The sequence below is a fragment of the Thermobia domestica genome, chromosome 18 (assembly GCF_964235325.1).
Source record: "Thermobia domestica chromosome 18, izTheDome1.hap1.1, whole genome shotgun sequence".
Taxonomy (NCBI): Eukaryota; Metazoa; Arthropoda; class Insecta; order Zygentoma; family Lepismatidae; genus Thermobia; species Thermobia domestica.
Window position 1 is genome coordinate 123,058,630 of NC_137471.1, and position 20,706 is coordinate 123,079,335.

The 20,706-nt window shown below is 34.9% G+C and overlaps 1 protein-coding gene across 7 annotated transcripts in view; it reads left to right on the forward strand.

Annotated features, from left to right (window-relative positions):
- The window catches only part of LOC145675004 (uncharacterized), a 105,794-nt gene that overhangs the window by 26,207 nt on the left and 58,881 nt on the right, over window positions 1-20,706 (forward strand). For all 7 annotated transcript variants that reach the window (XM_081745353.1, XM_081745356.1, XM_081745351.1 and 4 more), the window contains exon 2: window positions 16,892-17,439. In XM_081745353.1, the coding sequence (XP_081601479.1) occupies window positions 17,048-17,439 (392 nt within the window). In that variant the 5' untranslated portion in view covers window positions 16,892-17,047. The remainder of the gene's footprint in view (window positions 1-16,891; window positions 17,440-20,706) is intronic.

The window sequence follows — 20,706 nt, forward strand, 5'->3', positions numbered from 1 at the left end:
AAAATAGTCTTCTGAATGGGTAGCACTTTTTGACAATTTTCTTTCTCTGGCAGATTTTTTTTATTTTATTTTTTTTTTTACAAAAATAAGATAAAATAGAAATATGTTTAAAGGTGCAAAGGTGCACGTGCACCCCCTTCCTTGTAAATATACACTACCTAAAGTGAGAAGCTAGGAGTGAAAATAGCAACACTTTCCGAAATTTTCCTCTGTCATGTTTCGATTTGAGCTTAAATCAAAGGGAAGTTTTGCAAAATCGATAGTTTAAGTCAATTTTCTAAAAGTTCAACAAAAGGATTCACCGAGAACAGATACTTAGGATATCCAGGGAATTTCCTCATTCACAATACAGGTGCCTAAAGGCATTTTAAAAAATCCAATTCAATTCAAATGTAGGCCTACTGGTAGTTATTGGTGCACCCCTCAGAACATCGTTTCTACCAAATCTTGTGTGTTGGTCCCCTTTGATGAGTTTCTCGCTACGTCACTGATGTCTGATATGTATTTGATTTATAAACTAAATTGCTTGCAAGCAAATGAAATGTCCTTCCTGCTTCCCTGGGGGCCAGTATATGTGTAACTTTGGTGTATGTAGCTCCGGGTTCGATCCTTGTTGGGAAGTAAGCTCGAGCTTCAACCACATTGGTCAGTGCAAGACTGTTGTAAAATAAACATATATGGTGACTACCGGCAGTGAGCTCCTTCATGCCTAAGCGCTTAGCGTACGCGCCTTTCGCCTGGAAGACCAGGGTTCAATTCCCGGCGTGAGCACATGTGGTTTCGATTCCATGTTAATCAGTAGGTCCCGTCTCATAAAGCCTCGCTGTCGAAAAGGACGTTAAACTCCAAATCAACTCAACTATCGACAGTGTCATCACAAGAAGTAAAAATCTTATCAATAAGCTTACATTAAAAACTTCACTCTTTGATCGTTTCTCTTTTTCCTCTTTTTAAATACAGAACAATCAAAGTAATGCTATTCTCAAAGGACATGTGCCTGAGGGCCTAAGGTGTTTACTGAATCTTAAGTATGAGGAAAAAGAAAACAGACTGAAAAACGTGGAATTTATTTACTAGTATAATGGAGATTCTTTTAAAGCTAACCTTAGACTCCCTGTCGCCAAGGATGTTTAAACGTTACTCAAGCGTAACTCCAAGACCATCAAAATTGAAGAAGATAAAATACAGGTACAAAAGGTAACCGATAAAGAAAAGAGAAACATAGAAATGGTACTCATCATAACAAAAATATGTTTACTTACACAAAAATGTTCTGCAGAATTTCAATACGTTTCATATCGCTAAAATCAAGGAACAAAACCCTTTGGGTTCGAGAGAGAACTGGTATTCAGTGGAACCAGTTTTATCTTAACAATCTCAAGCAGGTATGACATACGTGGGTATTTCGAGTAACGCTAATCCCTTGGTGACTGTAACCACAGTACCAAAATGCAGAATGTTCCAGTGAGTAACGTTACTCAGCGTAACATAATTCAGAGCGTACCATTTCAAAAGTTACACTGACCAATAACGTTATTAACTAGGTGCAGAAATGGGTTACAAAATAGTAACCGTAACAGATAACAAATTGCAAATATTGCACATTTCGTTAAGTTATCCACCCTTGCTTACGATATCTACAGTGGCTTCATTGAAGATAATTCTTTAACGAAAGTCCGTAATAACGTCTGACATGGTGAAATTTTGTTGTAAAATTCACCTAGCGATATGAATTTCTAAATATTAAATTTTAAGCGTGGCTATCGTATTGTTAAGTAGTTTTAATATTTTATTATTAAAAATATTCTGTATGTTAATTTTCTGTTATAGAAAAATATTAAAGCTTGTTTTTGTTTTTGTCTTAATATCTTAGTTTTATAAAAACATATTTTGTAAACGTAGTTAATGTTGTAAATAAATTATCTGAAATTCAAAGAGCTAACAATAACGCTCAATCTTTAAAAGATCTTGGTTAACTAAGATTTAAGAAACATCTCATATGCATGTGTAATAACTTCATATCAGATTTTTAAAGCCGCAAGCTGCACTGCAAATATCTTTGTTGTATAAAAACTTCAGTTTATTTCGTCACAATCAGTCTTTATTGAAGTAAATTTTAAGACAACAAAAAGTCAATAATCAATAATAGTAGTACTCTGCAAATCTTAGTTGTAGTCGGTGATCAAAATTTAAAATCAAATAGTTATAAAATTATTCAGTAAATTGATTGTATATACATCAAAAATAGCTACACTCAATGAATAAACTTTCTTTTTTCATCATCAGCTACACCAAACATAATGCAGTTAACTTTTCCTCCTTTAGTCTAAAAATTATCAAACACTTTAAAGTTACATAACAAACATTCACTACACAAACATACACTTAAAACTAGGGTTGGCCAAAATTTCCCGAATTCCAGAAAATTTTGCTTTCCCGAATTCGAAAAAATCCGAATCTCGGAATTTTAACGATTTTACTTTACGGATTCCGGAAAGTAAAAATTTTGGAATTGGTCGTCCCTAGCTAGTAGCTGTTAGAAAAACCACCATAATGAAAATATACCCTTAACTTGTATTAGTTTCTGGTAGTTGGATATGTCTTATCACAGCCAGAGAATTGCTACTGCTGTTATTTACTGCTTTATTAGGAAGGTGTTATTTTCACACACAAAAAGGGCGCCAGTATGTCTGAAACTATCGCTTTCCCACCTGTAGCTGTTCCAAAGCACTGCAAAGTACTTTTTAACCAGACGAAAAGCAGTGTCAAAGGAAAGTTTCAAAGTAAACTTTACACAAGCATTCTGATAACATTCGCTTATTGTCAATATACCTACGTACAGGAAATACAAATTTATAATTTTTTGACTTTACGAAATATACAATGTAATTGCTCAATAATTAGCATAAGCAGGCATTCATTAGTTTATAATATAATAATAAAACTAATAAGCCGTGATTGATGATTCAGTGGTAGAGTTTTCATCTAGGGTATTCTAACCCAAGTCATATGGGTTTTCGATGGCTAATAGTGTGCAAATTTTCCCGTGGTTCTCTTGGTTCCCTTTCTTGTATTTCTTCCATCATCACTCATTAACGAATTTAGTTATCAAAACTCTGTAGCCCTATATTGATTTTGTCCGTTTGGTAAACAAACAGTCTCAAGAGCTATCTGATGGATTACCATCAATTTTGGCCACAATGTACAGCGTCAGTAGCTAAGAATCGAGTTCATTGATTAATCACAATACAGTAAATGTGGTAATAGATATCAAGCAGAGGTTTCCTGTAATCGACACATATAATATGTTGATACAATGGTACCGAATTTGTGCATCTGCTGAAAATAGTGAGCTTAGGTATTTAGGGAGCATTTACCGCTTTAGAAAATGTGTGCTTGGAAAAGAATGTAGAGAATTAGCTGGGTCAAATGGGAAACAAATGAGTTACAAATAGTAGGAAAGAAAAGAACAAATTTTCGTATAGTAGAAACGAGGAAGAGAAACTGGTAGGAACATTAGGTTGAAGGGAACTGCGTCATGAATACCTGCAAGTACATATGGTGGCAGGAGAAACAGAACGGCAAAAGAGGCTACAGTTGACGGATGGTATTAAAACACGAATCAAGTAGTATATGTTTGATTACTTGACCTGTTATGAGTCAAGTAGTGTAGCTTTGATCAGTCAAGTAGTGTAGCTTTGATGAGTCAAGTAGTGTATGCATTGTTTAAGCCTAACTGACTTATTATATCTATTCATATCTATGCTGAATTTTGACAACACCGAGGGGAAGGTTGACTAGTCACATAACTTTAAAGATGAATAGGAGATATCGCTTACCGTGCAATATTTAGTTTTCCTTGCCTGTGTGAAAATGTTCGAAAAATGTATCGCTTTCGTCACTCATAAGTAGCAGCAATGTAAAGCAGATGTAAATCATCGATGTTTGGATTCTTGATCAATTCATTCATCATTTCACCTTTTCTAGTTTCTCAAAATGCCGTACTGCGATCGAATGGTCAACGCGTAGTTTCTTTGCAACTTCTTGTGTTGTCGTTTTCCGCAAAACTGGTTTGGGGATCAACTTCAATTTGTAGTGTCCAACAACCGAACAACGTTAATGATCTGCCCTATCCTCCAAGAGCACAACACATTTTTTAGAGCCAACCTTCTATTGTATGTTCGCATACAATACCATAATTTATATCTCACTTTCATTAATGTTTCAATTTGTTTTGGGTCCTCTGCGACCGAATTTAAATAGCTACGCTGCACTAGAGTTTGGAAAATTGTCTAATATTTTGGCTTTCTATCGTCTCAAGCATGAAAATAAATGAACACACGTATATGTTTCCTATGACATATATTTCTACAATCTGCTAAACATAAGCTCTCAGATGATATTAACCAGGGATACAACCAGTATATTTATTAGGGATTAGATTTCTGAGCTGTCGGCATCTATGGCCATTTACCCGTCACTTATGAGAGTGACGTCCCTCAGCGAGCACACTATCTGGGGAAACGGAAGAAAGCGGTCTGGGACCTGTGTTAGGTACTATCCTGGCATTTCCCTAGTATAAATGAGGAAAACAGGAAAAGCCTCACTCAAAATGGCTGGCTTGAAGAAGCCGTTACACTTTTTCGACCGATTATCCGGACCGGGAATCGAACCCGAGACCGCTCGCACCAAAGACGAGAGTGTTAGCTACTACGCCACTGACATGTGATATTTTATTATCACTGATATGTGTCATAATAAAAGTTTCCAAATTCCTACAGTAATTTTGTGCAAACCAAGCGAATAGGATACGGGGATATCCTACAATCCATCAGAATATTGTATGCAGATATCTTCAAAGCAAATTGCTACTTCATTGTGCGCATATCGTGCTGTGTTCAGAAGCGAGCTGCCACTGGTCCTATTAATAAATTATATTTCCATAAAGACTACTGTTTGCGTTATTTTCAAAAGTCAAGTATAGTAGATTCTGCACTATCCGGTTTAGTTAAGAGACAGAGAAGAATAAATAGAGAAAACTCCGTAATAAAATGAGAAATGTTTTGTAAACGGTTTACTAAACTTGTAACGCTTTCATAATAACGCGGTTGTGCCAAGAAGAAAGTCATCGATGAAGAACATTTTCTAAAACTAGAAAAGTCCTAGTTTATTTTGATCGCTAGGCGCTAAGTGTGATCCGTACTACTTACGGCAGTACGCCAGTGCAAAAGTTTAGAACTCCTCATTACTTTTTTTTCATATTTCCTGCAACTAAATAAAACATCATTATTAAATTTATTTTAAAATATGTACACTACTTTCATTCTTTTTTACTTCCTTTTTCTGTAATACCGTTTAAACTTGTTACAATATTATCAAATATTTATAAATTACTTGTCTGTACTAATTATTCATGAAATATTAATAAGACGGAATGTGATGTAAAAAGTGTGTTGTTAATAGTATGTGTGGAGCAACAATCATAGTACTCCAATGTAACCCGCATTTTTGTTGTCCGGCTTCCACTTCTGCAACATTAGACCGGATAGTCTTTAGTCTACTGTATATACATGTACGACACACGATATGAGAAATTGTCGAAGAGAGACGAAAAATGCTTGCCTGGAATCGATTTAAGACAGAGGGAACCTTGAGAATCGAGGGGAGATTTTTACAAAAAATGAGAAGACAATAAAACTTTTTTCTCGTCTCCTCTCGTTTCGTGGGTAACACTAATATGACATTTTAACAAAGTAACTACCATCCCTTTTCTGCTACTGCCCCATCTAATCTCCAAAAATTCTTTCCTAGTGGTACCTACTGTATGTCTTGTCCAAATTTCAAGTTTCTAGCTTACGCTGTTTGGCCTGAATGTTGATCAGTCAGTCAGTCACTCATTCAGTCAGTACTTTTTTCAAATATAGAGATATATGAATACAGGCCGCTACTAAGGGAGAAGGAACGTGCCCGCGCGTGTGGTTGGAGGGCCATTTCATGTTTGTCCCGCGTGACAAACCTTCTATGAATAAGGAAAATATAATGTCCATGAAGTTGACAAGCCACTTACGTTAGACCCCAATTTCGGCTTTACACGTTGCTAGTGCTATGTTTGTTCAATAGTGACGCAAATCGTAAGTACTCCACAGATAACGTGTGCTTTTTAAATAATGAGTATGGGTCTTCTAACTGCATATCAACAGGCCTACGTCTAAGATTAATCTCAAAAATAACCTTAACCGTTAGAGCAATGTAGGTGCTCATTAGTGCCATTAATATTGACGTTAATGCCGCCATCGTACAGCTCTTGGAGTAATTATATGACTTTAACAACTTTATACATCAGGCTCACTTTATTAAAACTAGCTAAATGAACATGGTAACACCACGGTCTTTGTTAGAGACTCAATGCGTCCATATATTCTCGCGAAGATAATGCGCAATGTAGATGTGCTGCCTGACGTGCCCAAGTTAGTTACTTTTTTTGCAACCATTGTTTATCTGTTATTTACTGCTAGTCCGCAGAGTATTCCTTACATTAATATGCCGTTGTCCGTGATAGTCCTTCCGTATTTACAAGTAGTATGTGTATTACTATTGGAAGATATCAAAAAACAATAAATAAAATCTGCTACTTAACGGTTCATATATTTTCTTTTACAGTGCATTAACTAATAATAATAATAATAATAATAATAATAATAATAATAATAATAATAATCCAGCACAAAGTTATCAATTGCATCACATTGGCAAGAAGCGACGCATATTTTAACTTCATAAAAATTCGTTTCTCATGATTTTCTCGAAAACTACGCATGATAACTTATCATCTGTGTGTCATTTTGTTTATCACAGTGTGATCTATATGTCATCTCTGGACAATATCACAGTAAAACATACATTAAATATTAGGAGTACATCATACTTTTGGGCTGCATCTCATTAACCATAGAAAGATTGAGTACTGTATAGTTTAGGATGTAAGTTTCAGCTTAAATTGCATCATATATTCTTAGGATTACAAAAAGAAAGGTAATTTTCCGAAATCTGGATTTTTTCCGAATTCCGGAACTTCTGCGAAATGCGGATTTTTTCCGAATTCCGGAATTTTTGCGATTTTTCCGAATTTCGGAAAGTAAAAATTACGGAATTTTCCATCCCTACTTAAGACATAAAAATAAAACAAAATACATACATATTACTATTCGAATTGTATTTATCATTTACACTAACAATTCTCTTTTGCCGTCTCAAAACGGGCAAAATCCCCAAAATACTTCATACCACATTTTAAGTGCATTAATTTAACATTAACAATATAAATAATATAGAATATACCTTCCACTAATGCTATCAATCTAAAAGTACTTCAAATGCTCTATAACAAAGAAAAACTACATTCCGAATTCCTTTTTTTAAATAATCCAAATTAACACTATATTCAAAAAATAGAACGCTTGCTATCCAATGGTTCCTCAACTGAATGTACCAAAAATTTGTCAAGTTTCTGATAAGATATATTAATGTTGCTTTCCCTTTGTTTCAAATGTTAACGGAACGGATTCCTGAAACCCTTACGCCCAGATGGAAAGAACACTAGAATCCCTGTCTAATCTTGAAGGAATTACTTTTAAGTTCACTTTACGCTTAACTAGGAAGAGGAATGAGTTGAAAACTATTAAGAGCAACTAGCTGATGCCATTTAAAATCTTATATTTTTAATTAGGTTCGCAACACTGTGCCAGTGTTATTTTGTTTACACAGTTCGGCTCTTTCACAAAATTTTCCTTATTGATATTTTGCCTTTTAGTTATTATATCAACAAAATTCATTAATAACAACATTGTCTGTGGTAACAATACTCCAATATTTATTGTTATGGTTACAATTTTTTTGTTCTATGACAGGGGAAATATTTTCTCTTAGGGTTCTCCTTTATAAAAATTATTTTCTAAACCCATTTTATAATTTTAGAGTGAGAAGTGTGCCGGTGCTGTGTCATCAGTTATAGCTCAGAATATGAAACAAATAAATGCAATCAAATGGGGATGGAACTGATGCACAACACGGTACTTAACTGTAAAATTGTGGTTGAATTTAAATAAAATTCAAATGTTTTTAATTTAGAAAATGACTAGTTGGGGAAAAGGGTGAGAGAAAGAGAAAGGTTATGACTAAAAGATAAGGGATGAGCACTAGCCTGATTGATCCATCAAGACTGGCGTCGTCCTGGTCATCTGGCACGATGAAAGGTTTGCCGCGAAGGAACCTGGATCTTCTGGTAACAGCCAACAACTGGAATTCAATCCTGCTGGACTGCTAGGGGCGTCGAACTCTCTCCGTGATGCGTCTCTAGGATGTCCTTTTACATTCCCATTCTACTAATCATAACTAACAAATGTATCTGCGGCGATGAACCGTCAGAATGGTACTCTTTGACTTGTGGAGTCGGTGGTCCTCCAATGGTGGGATCCGCTTCTCTCCGATGATCCTGCACCTCTCTTGATCGCGTGTCGAATACCCCTTGTTGTTCTCTTCCTCCTAGTTTTGTCCAACTCAAGAATGATGACTTAATCGGGAAGTATCAGGCTGTGCTCGAAGGTATGCGGAAAGGAAAGAAGGAAGCTAGTCGAGTTTATTTAACAAATATGCATTTACAACAGGTGTCTGAGAATGTACACTTCTAGTCAAAGTTTTCTTCAATAAGTTTCCAAAAGTTCATGTTTCTTTATATCCAATACACAGTTACTTCATTTCCAATAGACAGATACTTCACACCCCCTCCTCGAAATCAAAATACACGAAAATTTTAATTTTCCGTAGTAGAAAAAGAAAAAATAAAAATATTGAAGAAAGTAGAAAAAAAAATTTGTTCGTTGAAGGTAAGAGAGTTCTTTGTGTAACATATGTATGTTTTGAATTAATCCTTGACCACTAACTGCAAAATGCTGAGTGTGCGTTTCTGAATCAGTTCATATAGTTCACTAGGTAAGCTGAAGATATGGCGACAGCGTCTCTGGGAAGATGGAAAATAAGAAAAAGAAAAATAAACATTAGTGCTTGCATAATATCATTGTGAGTGACATGTGTTAGTTTGGAGTTCCGTTAAGTGCTCAGGGAAGGGAAATGAAAGGTAGGAATAATACTAAATTTAATTATCACTTACACAGATTATCAAAACTTAGATACGTATAATAAAAAAAAATCATAATCAAATAAATAAATATTTCATAATCCAATGTAGACCTCTCTATATATATGTTCCTCTAATGCAGAAAATAACATCAATATCACACGTGACTAATACGCGAAAAGAAAAAAAAAAACGGTGTAATACTATCTAGCTAACCAAAGATAGTAAAGTTAGACTGCACAAGAAGGGTACTGATTTCAGTTTGAGAAAAATGAGCTTTAAGTTATTTAAGCTTAAAGCGTCCGTAGACTCGAAAAGAATTCCAAGATATGGTTATAGCCCCATATACTGGCTGTAATCAAACTATATGAAATCAGCACGACAGAACTATTCACCACATATAACCTACAACCCTAACTAACATATAAATTCTTCTTATCTTCATCTTCTTTCTTCTTTAATCTTGTCCTCTTCGGGCATCGAATGCTAGACATCTAAAGGATGGAGCATGGTTCTTGCAATCTTGTCTTCAATCTTCTTACATCTTCTTAATATGTCCATCGAAATATCTATCCATACGCGTGTCGTTGATTTTCTTAATTCTTCACATACTCACATTTGAAAAAAAATAAATAAATAAAAGAAAGTTCTGTAGTGATACGCTGTCCAATCAAACGAAATGGTACAATTCTTGAAGATACCAACATGTTCCAAAATTCGAAGTTTTCCAAGTTTTCGAAGTGTTCTAAGTGTTCGAAGTTTTCCACCGGTGGATTTGGATGCACAATTCAAAACCAAGATAAACTAACTTCTAAGCGTGGCCAGTGCTAAAAGAAAGTTCATCATCCGTCTACAAGGTGTTCCTATCTACAATCCAATCTTCAAGAAAAGTAATCCACATACAAGTTACGTGCGGACAGACGGACTAACACGTTCTTCATCAATGGGAAAATATATGGGGAGTAATCGCTGATAAATGTCCCAATTCTCTCTATCATAAACACAAAATACGACACGGTTTACGTCATCAAGATGTTCTTCTAAAAATATTCTTGTTGTAGCCAAGGCAATTTTGGCAGCTTCTAACTTCGGAAATTTAAATGCTCCTGTTGAAATGTTAGGTAATACAATTGTAGATAGGTCATTCTCCAACATCACTTTAAAACAATTTTTGTACGTCTCTCGTAAAATCTTCTTGTCTGAATTCCGTGGTCCACATGTCATAATTACATAATTAGCTGGTAGACGATAACCATTGGCAATTTTCGCTTCTCCTGGCTTCAATGATGATATTGTCAAACATTCTTCTAAAAATTCAGATCCAGCTGCGTCTTGAATGGCTTTATCTGCACCACCTAAAGGAGTTAAGGTTTCATTCGTTGGATTTACTAAGGCATCTGCTTTTATATCCACTATGTTACCTTTATAAATACTAATCTTCTGATTGATGGCAGTATTACAAGCAAATTTCGGTTTTTCTTCTGTAGAATTCTTCCCTATAGTTGCCCACGTTGGTAGATTTTCGGCAATCACAACATCCTTAATATGAAGAGAAGGGATGAAAATTTCTTCTTCCAAACATTGTTTCCTGGGGTTGAAAATCTCTTCAGTTGGTGGTCCTTGATGGTCTTCGCGTCTCGTCTTCTTCTTTTTCATCGTATGGTCTTCCGTGCAGACGTTGATAGGCATCTCTTCGTCAGAGTCTTCAAGGTGGTCTTCCTCTTCCGGGTTTTCCTTCTCATAAAACTTCTTCAATCTCTGAACTGCTATGCTGTCTATCTTGTAAGATCCTCGGGCGGTCTTATACTTAACAAAATACGAATTTGGATTTTCTACACGTTCAATTATGCCTGGACCAATAAACTTTCCGCTGAATGCTTTGGCGTGACCTTTCTTTCTTGTGGTGTCTAAAATCCAAACTTTTTCTCCTTCTTTAAAAGCAGGTTTCGTATGTCTCTTGTCAAAAAATTTTGTCGCCGTTTTATGACGTTTGTAAAGATTTTCTTGCGCTTTATCTCTAATCTCTTGTAATTGCTGTAAACGAATGGCATTATCCTCGTATTGACACGGGGTATTTAAAATTGCCTGATGAAGTAACCTAGGTTTGAAGCCAAAAAGACATTCAAATGGTGAAATTTGAGACGATAAGTTCTTGGTGACGTTAAGCGAAAAAACTATGGGTTGTAATAAGTCAATCCATTCTCCTAAATCTTTGTCACATAAAGCTGATTTCAATCGTTGTTCTATGTTTCTAATAGTAATTTCACAAACACCATTACTGTAATGCCCATGTACATTTACAAAACGCATGTTAGCACCAATCATAGCACATAATTCTTTAAATAGTCCACTAGTGAATGCACTACCTTTGTCTAAGACAATTTCATAAAAAATTCCAAACTTTAAAATTACTTTGTGATAAAGAAATGAAGCCAAAGTACTTGCTGTAACATCAGGAAGGGAATCTGCAATTATGTATCTAGTACAACTGTCTACTACAACTATCATATATTTGTGATTTAACATATTATTGGGGGAATAATTCCCAGCTACATCTATGTGGATGCGATAGAAGGGGGGAACGGAGGGATAAGTAAGCAATGTACCATACGGAGAACCAATTTTCGATTTCGATACTTGACAAATCGTACATTCTTTACATTTCTGATATATATATTTCTTCATGTTGGGAAAATACACTGTTTTTACTAACATGTCATAGGTTTTAGAATAGCCAGAATGAGATGATCCCAATGCAGACGTGTGACAAGCATTAAAAACTTTAAAACGCAAAGAAGTAGGAACTGCAACTAAAAATTTTATACCTTGAGAAGTTTTCTGTTTTCTATATAAAATTCCATCTTTAATAGTAAAATATAATGCTTGGCGTTCTATTTTAGGATTTCTATTTTCTTTCTGTTCCAACCAAGAAAAAATATCTTTAAAAAACGGATCTTTACGCTGTTCTGTTGCCAGATTTGACTCATTTAAAATTGAAAATGAATTTGTGGTCTGAGTAAACAAAATTTTCGGATCTTCTTGATTCTTTTTCTCGTCTTCCAAATCTCTAGGGGGGTTAGAAAAACGTGAAATGGCGTCTGCCTCTACGTTACTGGAGCCACTGATATGTGAAATAGTGAAATTGTACGATTCGATCTCACTCAACCATCTAGAAATCTTACTTACATTCTTTGTTTGCTTCAAATAAATTAAACTATGACAATCTGTCTTCAAATAAAAATGACGTCCCAAAAGAAAATATCTAAATGAGCGCAATGAGTACAATAATGCTAATAATTCAAGCTGATATGGGTGTAATTTTTTCTCGCTAGGAGACGTTGCACGACTACAATAACTAATGGGAACTAGATTTGTGTCGTCAGGTGAATTTTGAGGTTGTTTGATTAGTCCAGAAAGAGCGACTTTGCTGGCATCAAAATAGAGATACAGAGGATAATCAGGCTTGTATCTCATGAGACAAGGTGCTGAAATGATGGCTTGTTTAATATTATTGAATGCTGTCTCCTGTGCGTCCTTCCAACGAAAAGGAGCGTCTTTTTTCAACAAAGAAAGTAACGCTTCTGCTAATTGACTAAAATTAGGTAAATACGAACGAACAAAAGAAGCCAATCCTAAAAAACTTTTAACTTGTTTCTTTGTTTTGGGACGTTGATAGTTGGAGATTGAGTTAATTATCCGTTTCGAAATAGACAAACCATCTTTACTAACAGTGTGACCTAAAACATCTAATGAAAAATATCCCAATTTTGTTTTTTCTGGGGAAAGCTTTAAACCAATTTCTTTTATTCTTTGAAGCAACATACGAGTTAACTGCACGATTTCATCAAAACTATCACTAGACCAAAAATAATCGTCAACATAGGCAAATATTTTATCTTGTGGAAGACCTTCCAAGGTGAGTTTCACTAATCTGTTCATACCGCTAGTAGATGTCTTTACACCCTGAGGCAAAAAATTAAAATGGTACGATCCCACGCCCGGAATCGAAAAAGCTGTAATAGGTTTAGATTCTTCAGTGAGGGGAATATTAAAGAAAGCTCCAAAAACGTCACTAGAACATAGATATTTGCGTCCTGCCAAATTAGTCAAAATATCCTGGATAGGAGGAACCGGAAAACTGTCAGGAACCATTTTTTTGTTCAAAAATCTCGCATCCTGTATAAATCTATACTGTCCATTCTTCTTTTTAACAAGCATTACCGGAGAATTATACGGACTAATACTAGGTTCAATGATCTTACTTTTCAATAAAATATCTACTTGTTTTTTGATCTCATCCCGTAGATGAAATGGTATCGAAAATTGGGGTCGATTCACTGGGATATTGTCTACTAATTCAATTTTATGCTTATATCCTTTAGCACAACCATAGTCAAATTCATTCCAAGAAAAACTAGAATAAAATTCCTCTACTAAATCATATAATTGCTGCTGTTGATGTGGCAACAATTCAGGGTTAACATTTACTCTATATTTATTATAACCTTCAGGAAAAGATTTCGTATCTGCAGCATTAACTTGATGAACCTTATTATTAGTGCTATTTTGTTTCTTGAAGTTGGTATCACTGATAACATGTCCGGCAGAACCCAAAACAACATCTTTTTTTAAGTAAAGTTTACTTTTGGTAGGATTAATCACAGATATTACCGGATGAATTTCGTCTACAACTGATTTACGCACAAAAATTTCTGCCTGCGTATCTATTAACTCATTAGGAACTAATAAATTGCGATTTCCTGCAAGATCATTTACTTTTTTCAATGTAACTTGAACACTTGAATTTGGAGGCAAAACAACAGAGCGAGCCACTAAAAATTGAGGTTTATATAATTTTGCTATATGGTTAGAAATTTCTTCAAAAGATACGTAAGGCGGCAATTCAATTCTTGGAGGAATACCAAATTTAACAAAACTAAAAGAATTCTTATTGTGATCAACCATTGCAAGATGATTTTTCAAAAAATCTTGGCCAATTATGCTATTATACGGAAAATTATTATACACTCGAAAAGGATGCGTAAAATACTGTCCTCCTAATTTAAATTTCACTAAAGCGATTTGATCACTTCCTTGAGAATTTCCAGTGATACCACGAATAAAAGTCGTTCCTTTGAGTATTTTATGCTTATTGCTTAAACTATTACCAGAAATTAAGCTAACAGTACTGCCTGAATCCAATAGAAATAAATGCGGCTTATTATCAATATATGCTTTAACATGAGGCAAATCAGCTTCATATTGAATAGGAACATAATATCGCTTACTACTTCTAACATTATTACACATATTATTGTCTACTTTATTCCTATTGTTCGATTTAACATTCTCATTTACATTGCCGGAAGCAGGAGGCAACGAATAAAAGGATGCGTTGGATGCATGAATGGGATTTCTTCGCTCCAAACGCGAATGCTCATAAGATTGTATATACACAGATTTTCCTTTGTGTGCGTGAGAAACTTTTGCGAGCGCAGATCGTTGCACAAGATCTTGTAACTGGACTTTGATACCGTCCAACTGAGCTATCAATGTATTTTTTTCTTCAGGCTGACTTACAATTTCATTTTCGTTCTGAATATTAGCATCTAAAGTATTTTCTTTTTGCTGTATAGCGTTCTTACTAACAGGATGTATATTGTATTCGTTTGTTATTGCCAAGGACTTCAATTGCTGACTACGCATTCTAACAAGAACATTAACTCTTTCCTCGAGACCTAAGGACTTTGCTAACTCAATAACAGTCTTATACGATTTTCTTACAACTACAGAATAAAATGAAGGCAATAACCCATCGATTATCAAGTTAATTTGTTCGGTCACTGGCATCTTCGGATCGTACTTAAGTATTAATTTCCATTTATGAAAAATGTAATCTAGGACAGATTCAGAATCTAACTGTTCTCTATTTCTCATTTCTTGCTCTAAAACTTGCGAAACTATATTATCTTCATAAGCCTCTATTAATTTCTTCTTAATCTGTACATACATGAGACTATCATATTCTGCGGTCGATTGTAAAGCTAGCAGATAAGCACGAGCCCCGTTTTCTAAACAATACGGCAACAAATGACGTTTCTGTACATCACGTAGGTTATGAAGGACAGAAAAATCCTCAAAATGACTAAAAAATGATTGAACTGACTCGTTCAATTTGCCGGAAAATTTGGGGGGTTCTACTAAACGATCTATAGCAGAAGACATAACACTAGTATTCTCCATTATATCTATTTTCAAAATCACACTTGAGATAAATATCTTATACTACTATATATATATATATCCAACACCAAAATGTAAGTAACACTTCCTATATACTAACACAAAGAAAAACAAAATATAATAACTTAGCAAAATTTTCTCTTCTCACCCACTTATCATTCGATTAAAATACAACAAAACAAAAAATTACTCTAACAGAGCAAATGAATAAAGTAGCGAAGGTGGGCGGGTGGGTTAAAAATAACTCTACTTAATTTCTGTCGACAAACTAAAATTACACAGTACAAATTACTCAAAATTTGGGATCTTAAAGCATCTACCGAAAATTTAGAATCGTAATTTATCGAAATTTTAGGATCGTAACAAAGGCGTAAGCCTCACAACATCTCCACCATGTGCCGGTGCTGTGTCATCAGTTATAGCTCAGAATATGAAACAAATAAATGCAATCAAATGGGGATGGAACTGATGCACAACACGGTACTTAACTGTAAAATTGTGGTTGAATTTAAATAAAATTCAAATGTTTTTAATTTAGAAAATGACTAGTTGGGGAAAAGGGTGAGAGAAAGAGAAAGGTTATGACTAAAAGATAAGGGATGAGCACTAGCCTGATTGATCCATCAAGACTGGCGTCGTCCTGGTCATCTGGCACGATGAAAGGTTTGCCGCGAAGGAACCTGGATCTTCTGGTAACAGCCAACAACTGGAATTCAATCCTGCTGGACTGCTAGGGGCGTCGAACTCTCTCCGTGATGCGTCTCTAGGATGTCCTTTTACATTCCCATTCTACTAATCATAACTAACAAATGTATCTGCGGCGATGAACCGTCAGAATGGTACTCTTTGACTTGTGGAGTCGGTGGTCCTCCAATGGTGGGATCCGCTTCTCTCCGATGATCCTGCACCTCTCTTGATCGCGTGTCGAATACCCCTTGTTGTTCTCTTCCTCCTAGTTTTGTCCAACTCAAGAATGATGACTTAATCGGGAAGTATCAGGCTGTGCTCGAAGGTATGCGGAAAGGAAAGAAGGAAGCTAGTCGAGTTTATTTAACAAATATGCATTTACAACAGGTGTCTGAGAATGTACACTTCTAGTCAAAGTTTTCTTCAATAAGTTTCCAAAAGTTCATGTTTCTTTATATCCAATACACAGTTACTTCATTTCCAATAGACAGATACTTCACAGAAGTGAGATTGCTCTTATCTGTATGCAAATTTAACAATTTTTGATATGGGTAGTTAATTCAAACAGATATGTGAATTTCTTTCAGTACAATACCACAATATAAATTCCAAGTAAGTAAGTAAGTAAGTATTGGGTAAAGGTCAGACGCTACATGGATCAGAATAAATGCCACTTAATGGCTACTTCAAACAAAATTTGTTCAAATAAATTTAGGAAATTTTGAGCTTAGAAAAGTCAATGGTCTATTTCATGTGATCATTTTTCAATTACGTTAAATGTAATTAAATATTATTCTTGTTGTCAAAAATAACTTTATCTATTTTTAGGTGGTGCAGTAAGGAAGACATGTAGCTGAACTGAAAAGAAACAAAGTAAGTTCAGCAACGTTCATATACCCATACTGGAATCATACTACATAAGAACAAGGGCAAAGTGCACCGGTTTCTATTAAAATGCAATAGTTCCAAGAGTTTACTTTCATAATGGGAGATGATAACATAGTGAATAGTGGACGACTGGCAGTGGGACGTGAAATAGTTTGGAAAATAGAAAGAACTGAATCTTCAGATGAGGATGAAGAACCTCTGCTGAAAAACGAATTACTGCAACGAGCTGTAAAGCAAAGTAGACAAGAGTTACCTTCAGTACTCACTAGTGATCCGTTACCAACTCATGAACCTTCCTATTCTCTTCACTCAGAAACTCCCATAATAAAGGTGGAACCTGAAACAGCACCAAACGAAATATATTTACCTTTATATGAGCCAAATTTAAAAAGCGAGAATTGTAATGTAACTGAAGAACCTTACGAACCTTCATCAAGTGAGACAGTAAAGTATGAAGTAGATAGCATTACTGGATATGATTCTCAGAGGTAATTTATATTGCGTTTTTGTATTTCGTTGTATCCATTATTAAGTTATGTATTATTATTTCGTGGTAGACTACAATCGGGAACTTCATTCAAAAGGCACAAGATAAAACAAAAAATCTTATCCTTAAAACTAAATACTTATATAACTAAATACTGAAGTGTATTACTTATGAGCTATTCATTTTACATCGTATTTTGAATTATTTTTCATATTCGTGCTTATTCGTTACGCTTCATTGCTCCAAGAATTACTATGCAAATACTATTTCAAGACATTAATATAACTGAATACCATTTTAAGAAATTGATATAACTTACAATCAATTTTCTGACAAATTAACCTTTTAAAGCATGTAACTTCCATGTAGTGAATAACTGGTTCTCGGTTCTAGAAGACTGTTCTAGAAATGACTGTTGATTTTGTGAAAACTAATTTAATGGCACCGGTAGAAGTACTTATTTCCGAGAGCATTTAGTTCTTATTTCATCGTTTACGGTACAGTTATTTTCATGAGATGAGATGACTTTACTGTATCGGGTATGATAAAACTATTTACTCAGCTGACGATTTAGCGAAAACTAATTTAAAGCCAACTATAGAAAGTTCATCCGACAAGTGCAGTCTATTTTCGATGTATCTTTCTCATCCATAAAGAAGAAATGTAACTTAAATTTGAGCTCCCAAGAGGACTACGTCATATAATGAAATAGATATAAATTTTCATTTTGGGTGCAAGTTGTCGGTCAGCTAGGACTATTTTGATAAAGCTAACATACAGTTACTTTGGTAAAGCTCGTTTAAAAAGAAACCATTTTTATGAATTGCACACAAAAAAAATGATTCTCTTCTTTTGACATTTTTTCTTCATCTGATCTTTGTATAAATTGGTTCAGTGCAGCATTTTACTCCTCTTCAAATGATATAAGTGCCATCGTGAGAGGACATCATAGTTTGCATTTATTGCAGTTTCAGAGAAATAAAAAATTAATATTTTTAAAAATATCTAATTGGAAGTTTTCGTTCACTCGAAGAAAACATTATTTTTATCTAATCTTACCTGGTAGTAACTCACCTTTCTTGCTTTATTCCCTATGTGAAAATCTGTTAATCGATCTCTTAACAAACCACATTTTCTAAGTCATTCAATAAATGATCTGGAATTGCTAACCATCTATACACTTGTATCTATCTTTCGTTTTAAGTATACTTTTCCAATTAAATAAGCGCCTGTCTACTTTCAATTTTGTAGGTCCTTGGCAAAGAAGCCTCTAGTTTGCTTTTATTCTTCCTTTTGTTGTATGTTCGTTGATATCTTCGGAAAATTTTCTGATTTCCATACACCTGTACGCCAAATTTTAGTAAATTATGATCATGGGAAAATTGTTTTCATTTATCTATGCGAACAAAAGTATCCACATCCAATTTCCGCGAGGCAATCAAGAATATACTCTGAATAAATTTTGAGTGTTGTCTGTGTATTTTGATATACGACTAATCTCTAATGTTTATTTATGCAAATGACTTTCGTTTGTATAGTGCTATGAATGATGGTAGTATAATTTCCACCTATACTAGGATGACGTCAGTGTCCCAAATCTCGGAATATACGAGTGCCAGAGGGTCACGCGTAACGTCAATACATCGATCAGTTGAAACAACTATATGTAAAAGAACTCTTATAATTAAACTTGTGGTGTTGCGCCGCAAATGAGTAAACTTTCTGCAAAACTGCACTACATTTTACTATACAAATGTACTTTGATAAGGGCTGAAATGCTGCGGAGGCCCGTGAAGAAGTGTGTTGTTCATAGACAAATCACGTTCTTCAAAACACCACCCAAGAAGTAGTTGAGTCACGTTTCTTTCAGAAAGTTTTGGTGTCCAAATGCTCCTCGCAGTAGGCGACTAATCACAGAAAAAATGGATTATGTTCTGGCGAAAGTCAAGCAAGATCGACATTTAAGCAGTCTCCACATCGACAATTACCTAAATCTATGTACAGAAGTTTTCAATCATGTGGAAAGGGCTGGCTATATAAAGAAACGCAATGTTTAAGTGCTACATAATCTGACTTAGAAGCATTTACTGGATTGGATCGCTGTCTGCGAGTGTCTAGTGAAACATAACGAAATCGAGCCATTTCTGAATGAGTTGATCACGAGTAATGAAAACTAAATGTCCTACGACTGTGCCAGAAAGATTGCAGGCGAAGTGAGGAGAAGCTTCACACTCTCTAACAAAGCCGGCACAGGCGACCAGAAAGGTTTCGTTTTGGGTCTGATGCTATTCAAAAGACATGATGCATCATGAGCTGTTGCTGCTGAGCAGAGTGACAGACTGATCTATACTGTCTACAACTAGCGCTAGTAAACTTAGCAACACAAAAGAATTGACCACAAGTGCTTAACGGCAGGGCTGTCTTATACCAAGCTGACAATGACCCACCGCATGCATCTGTCAGAAATTGAGAAAACTCGCTAGAAGTTTTCAATGCATCCACCGTATAGCACGAGACAGGCACCATTAGACTATTACTAGTTTCGCTTTCTCCCAAACATCCTGAATGGTATTAACTTTCAAAAATGGTCCATCAATAGTGTCTCACAACTTTTTGAACAGAAAGCACAAAGGTTCTATAGCTGTGATGTTGCCCGAAAAATATCAGATCATTCAACAAAATAGTACATAGGTTATTTCATTATGTTTATTAAAATAACAGTAAATGTATTGTTAATTTTCACCTTCAGAGGTTCAGTACTTTTTACACAACCTAATATTAAGAATGCTAAACATTTAACTTTGTAGTCATTACAATCATTCCAATTTTTAATTTTTTTCAGTTAGCAAACATTAACCTATAAACTCGTCCGGGAGCTAGGAATGAACTTGTTCCGAAAGCCTAAACAGTATGCTAATTGTCTGTATACTAAGATCGTGATCCAAAACCAAATTGATAAGTAAAAATAATATATGGAATAGTGGTGAATTGCTGAATTCACCCGCCTCACAAGGAGACTAACAAACCTTGATTTGTATTTAGTTTTTTTTTTTTTAGGTATTGAGTTTACAAATTTTTAATATAATCAAAGATCCAATTTTTTTTTAAATAAAAGTTACACACTTTACAAATTGACTAATAAAGTTTTTATTTCGTAAAATTCATAGTCCGGTCTTCAATATCCTCAGGATCTAAATGTAGAGTTAGGATTCTAGGGGCACTTTCCAGATTTGTTTCTAAGGTTATATTAACAGTTTAACTATTGTGT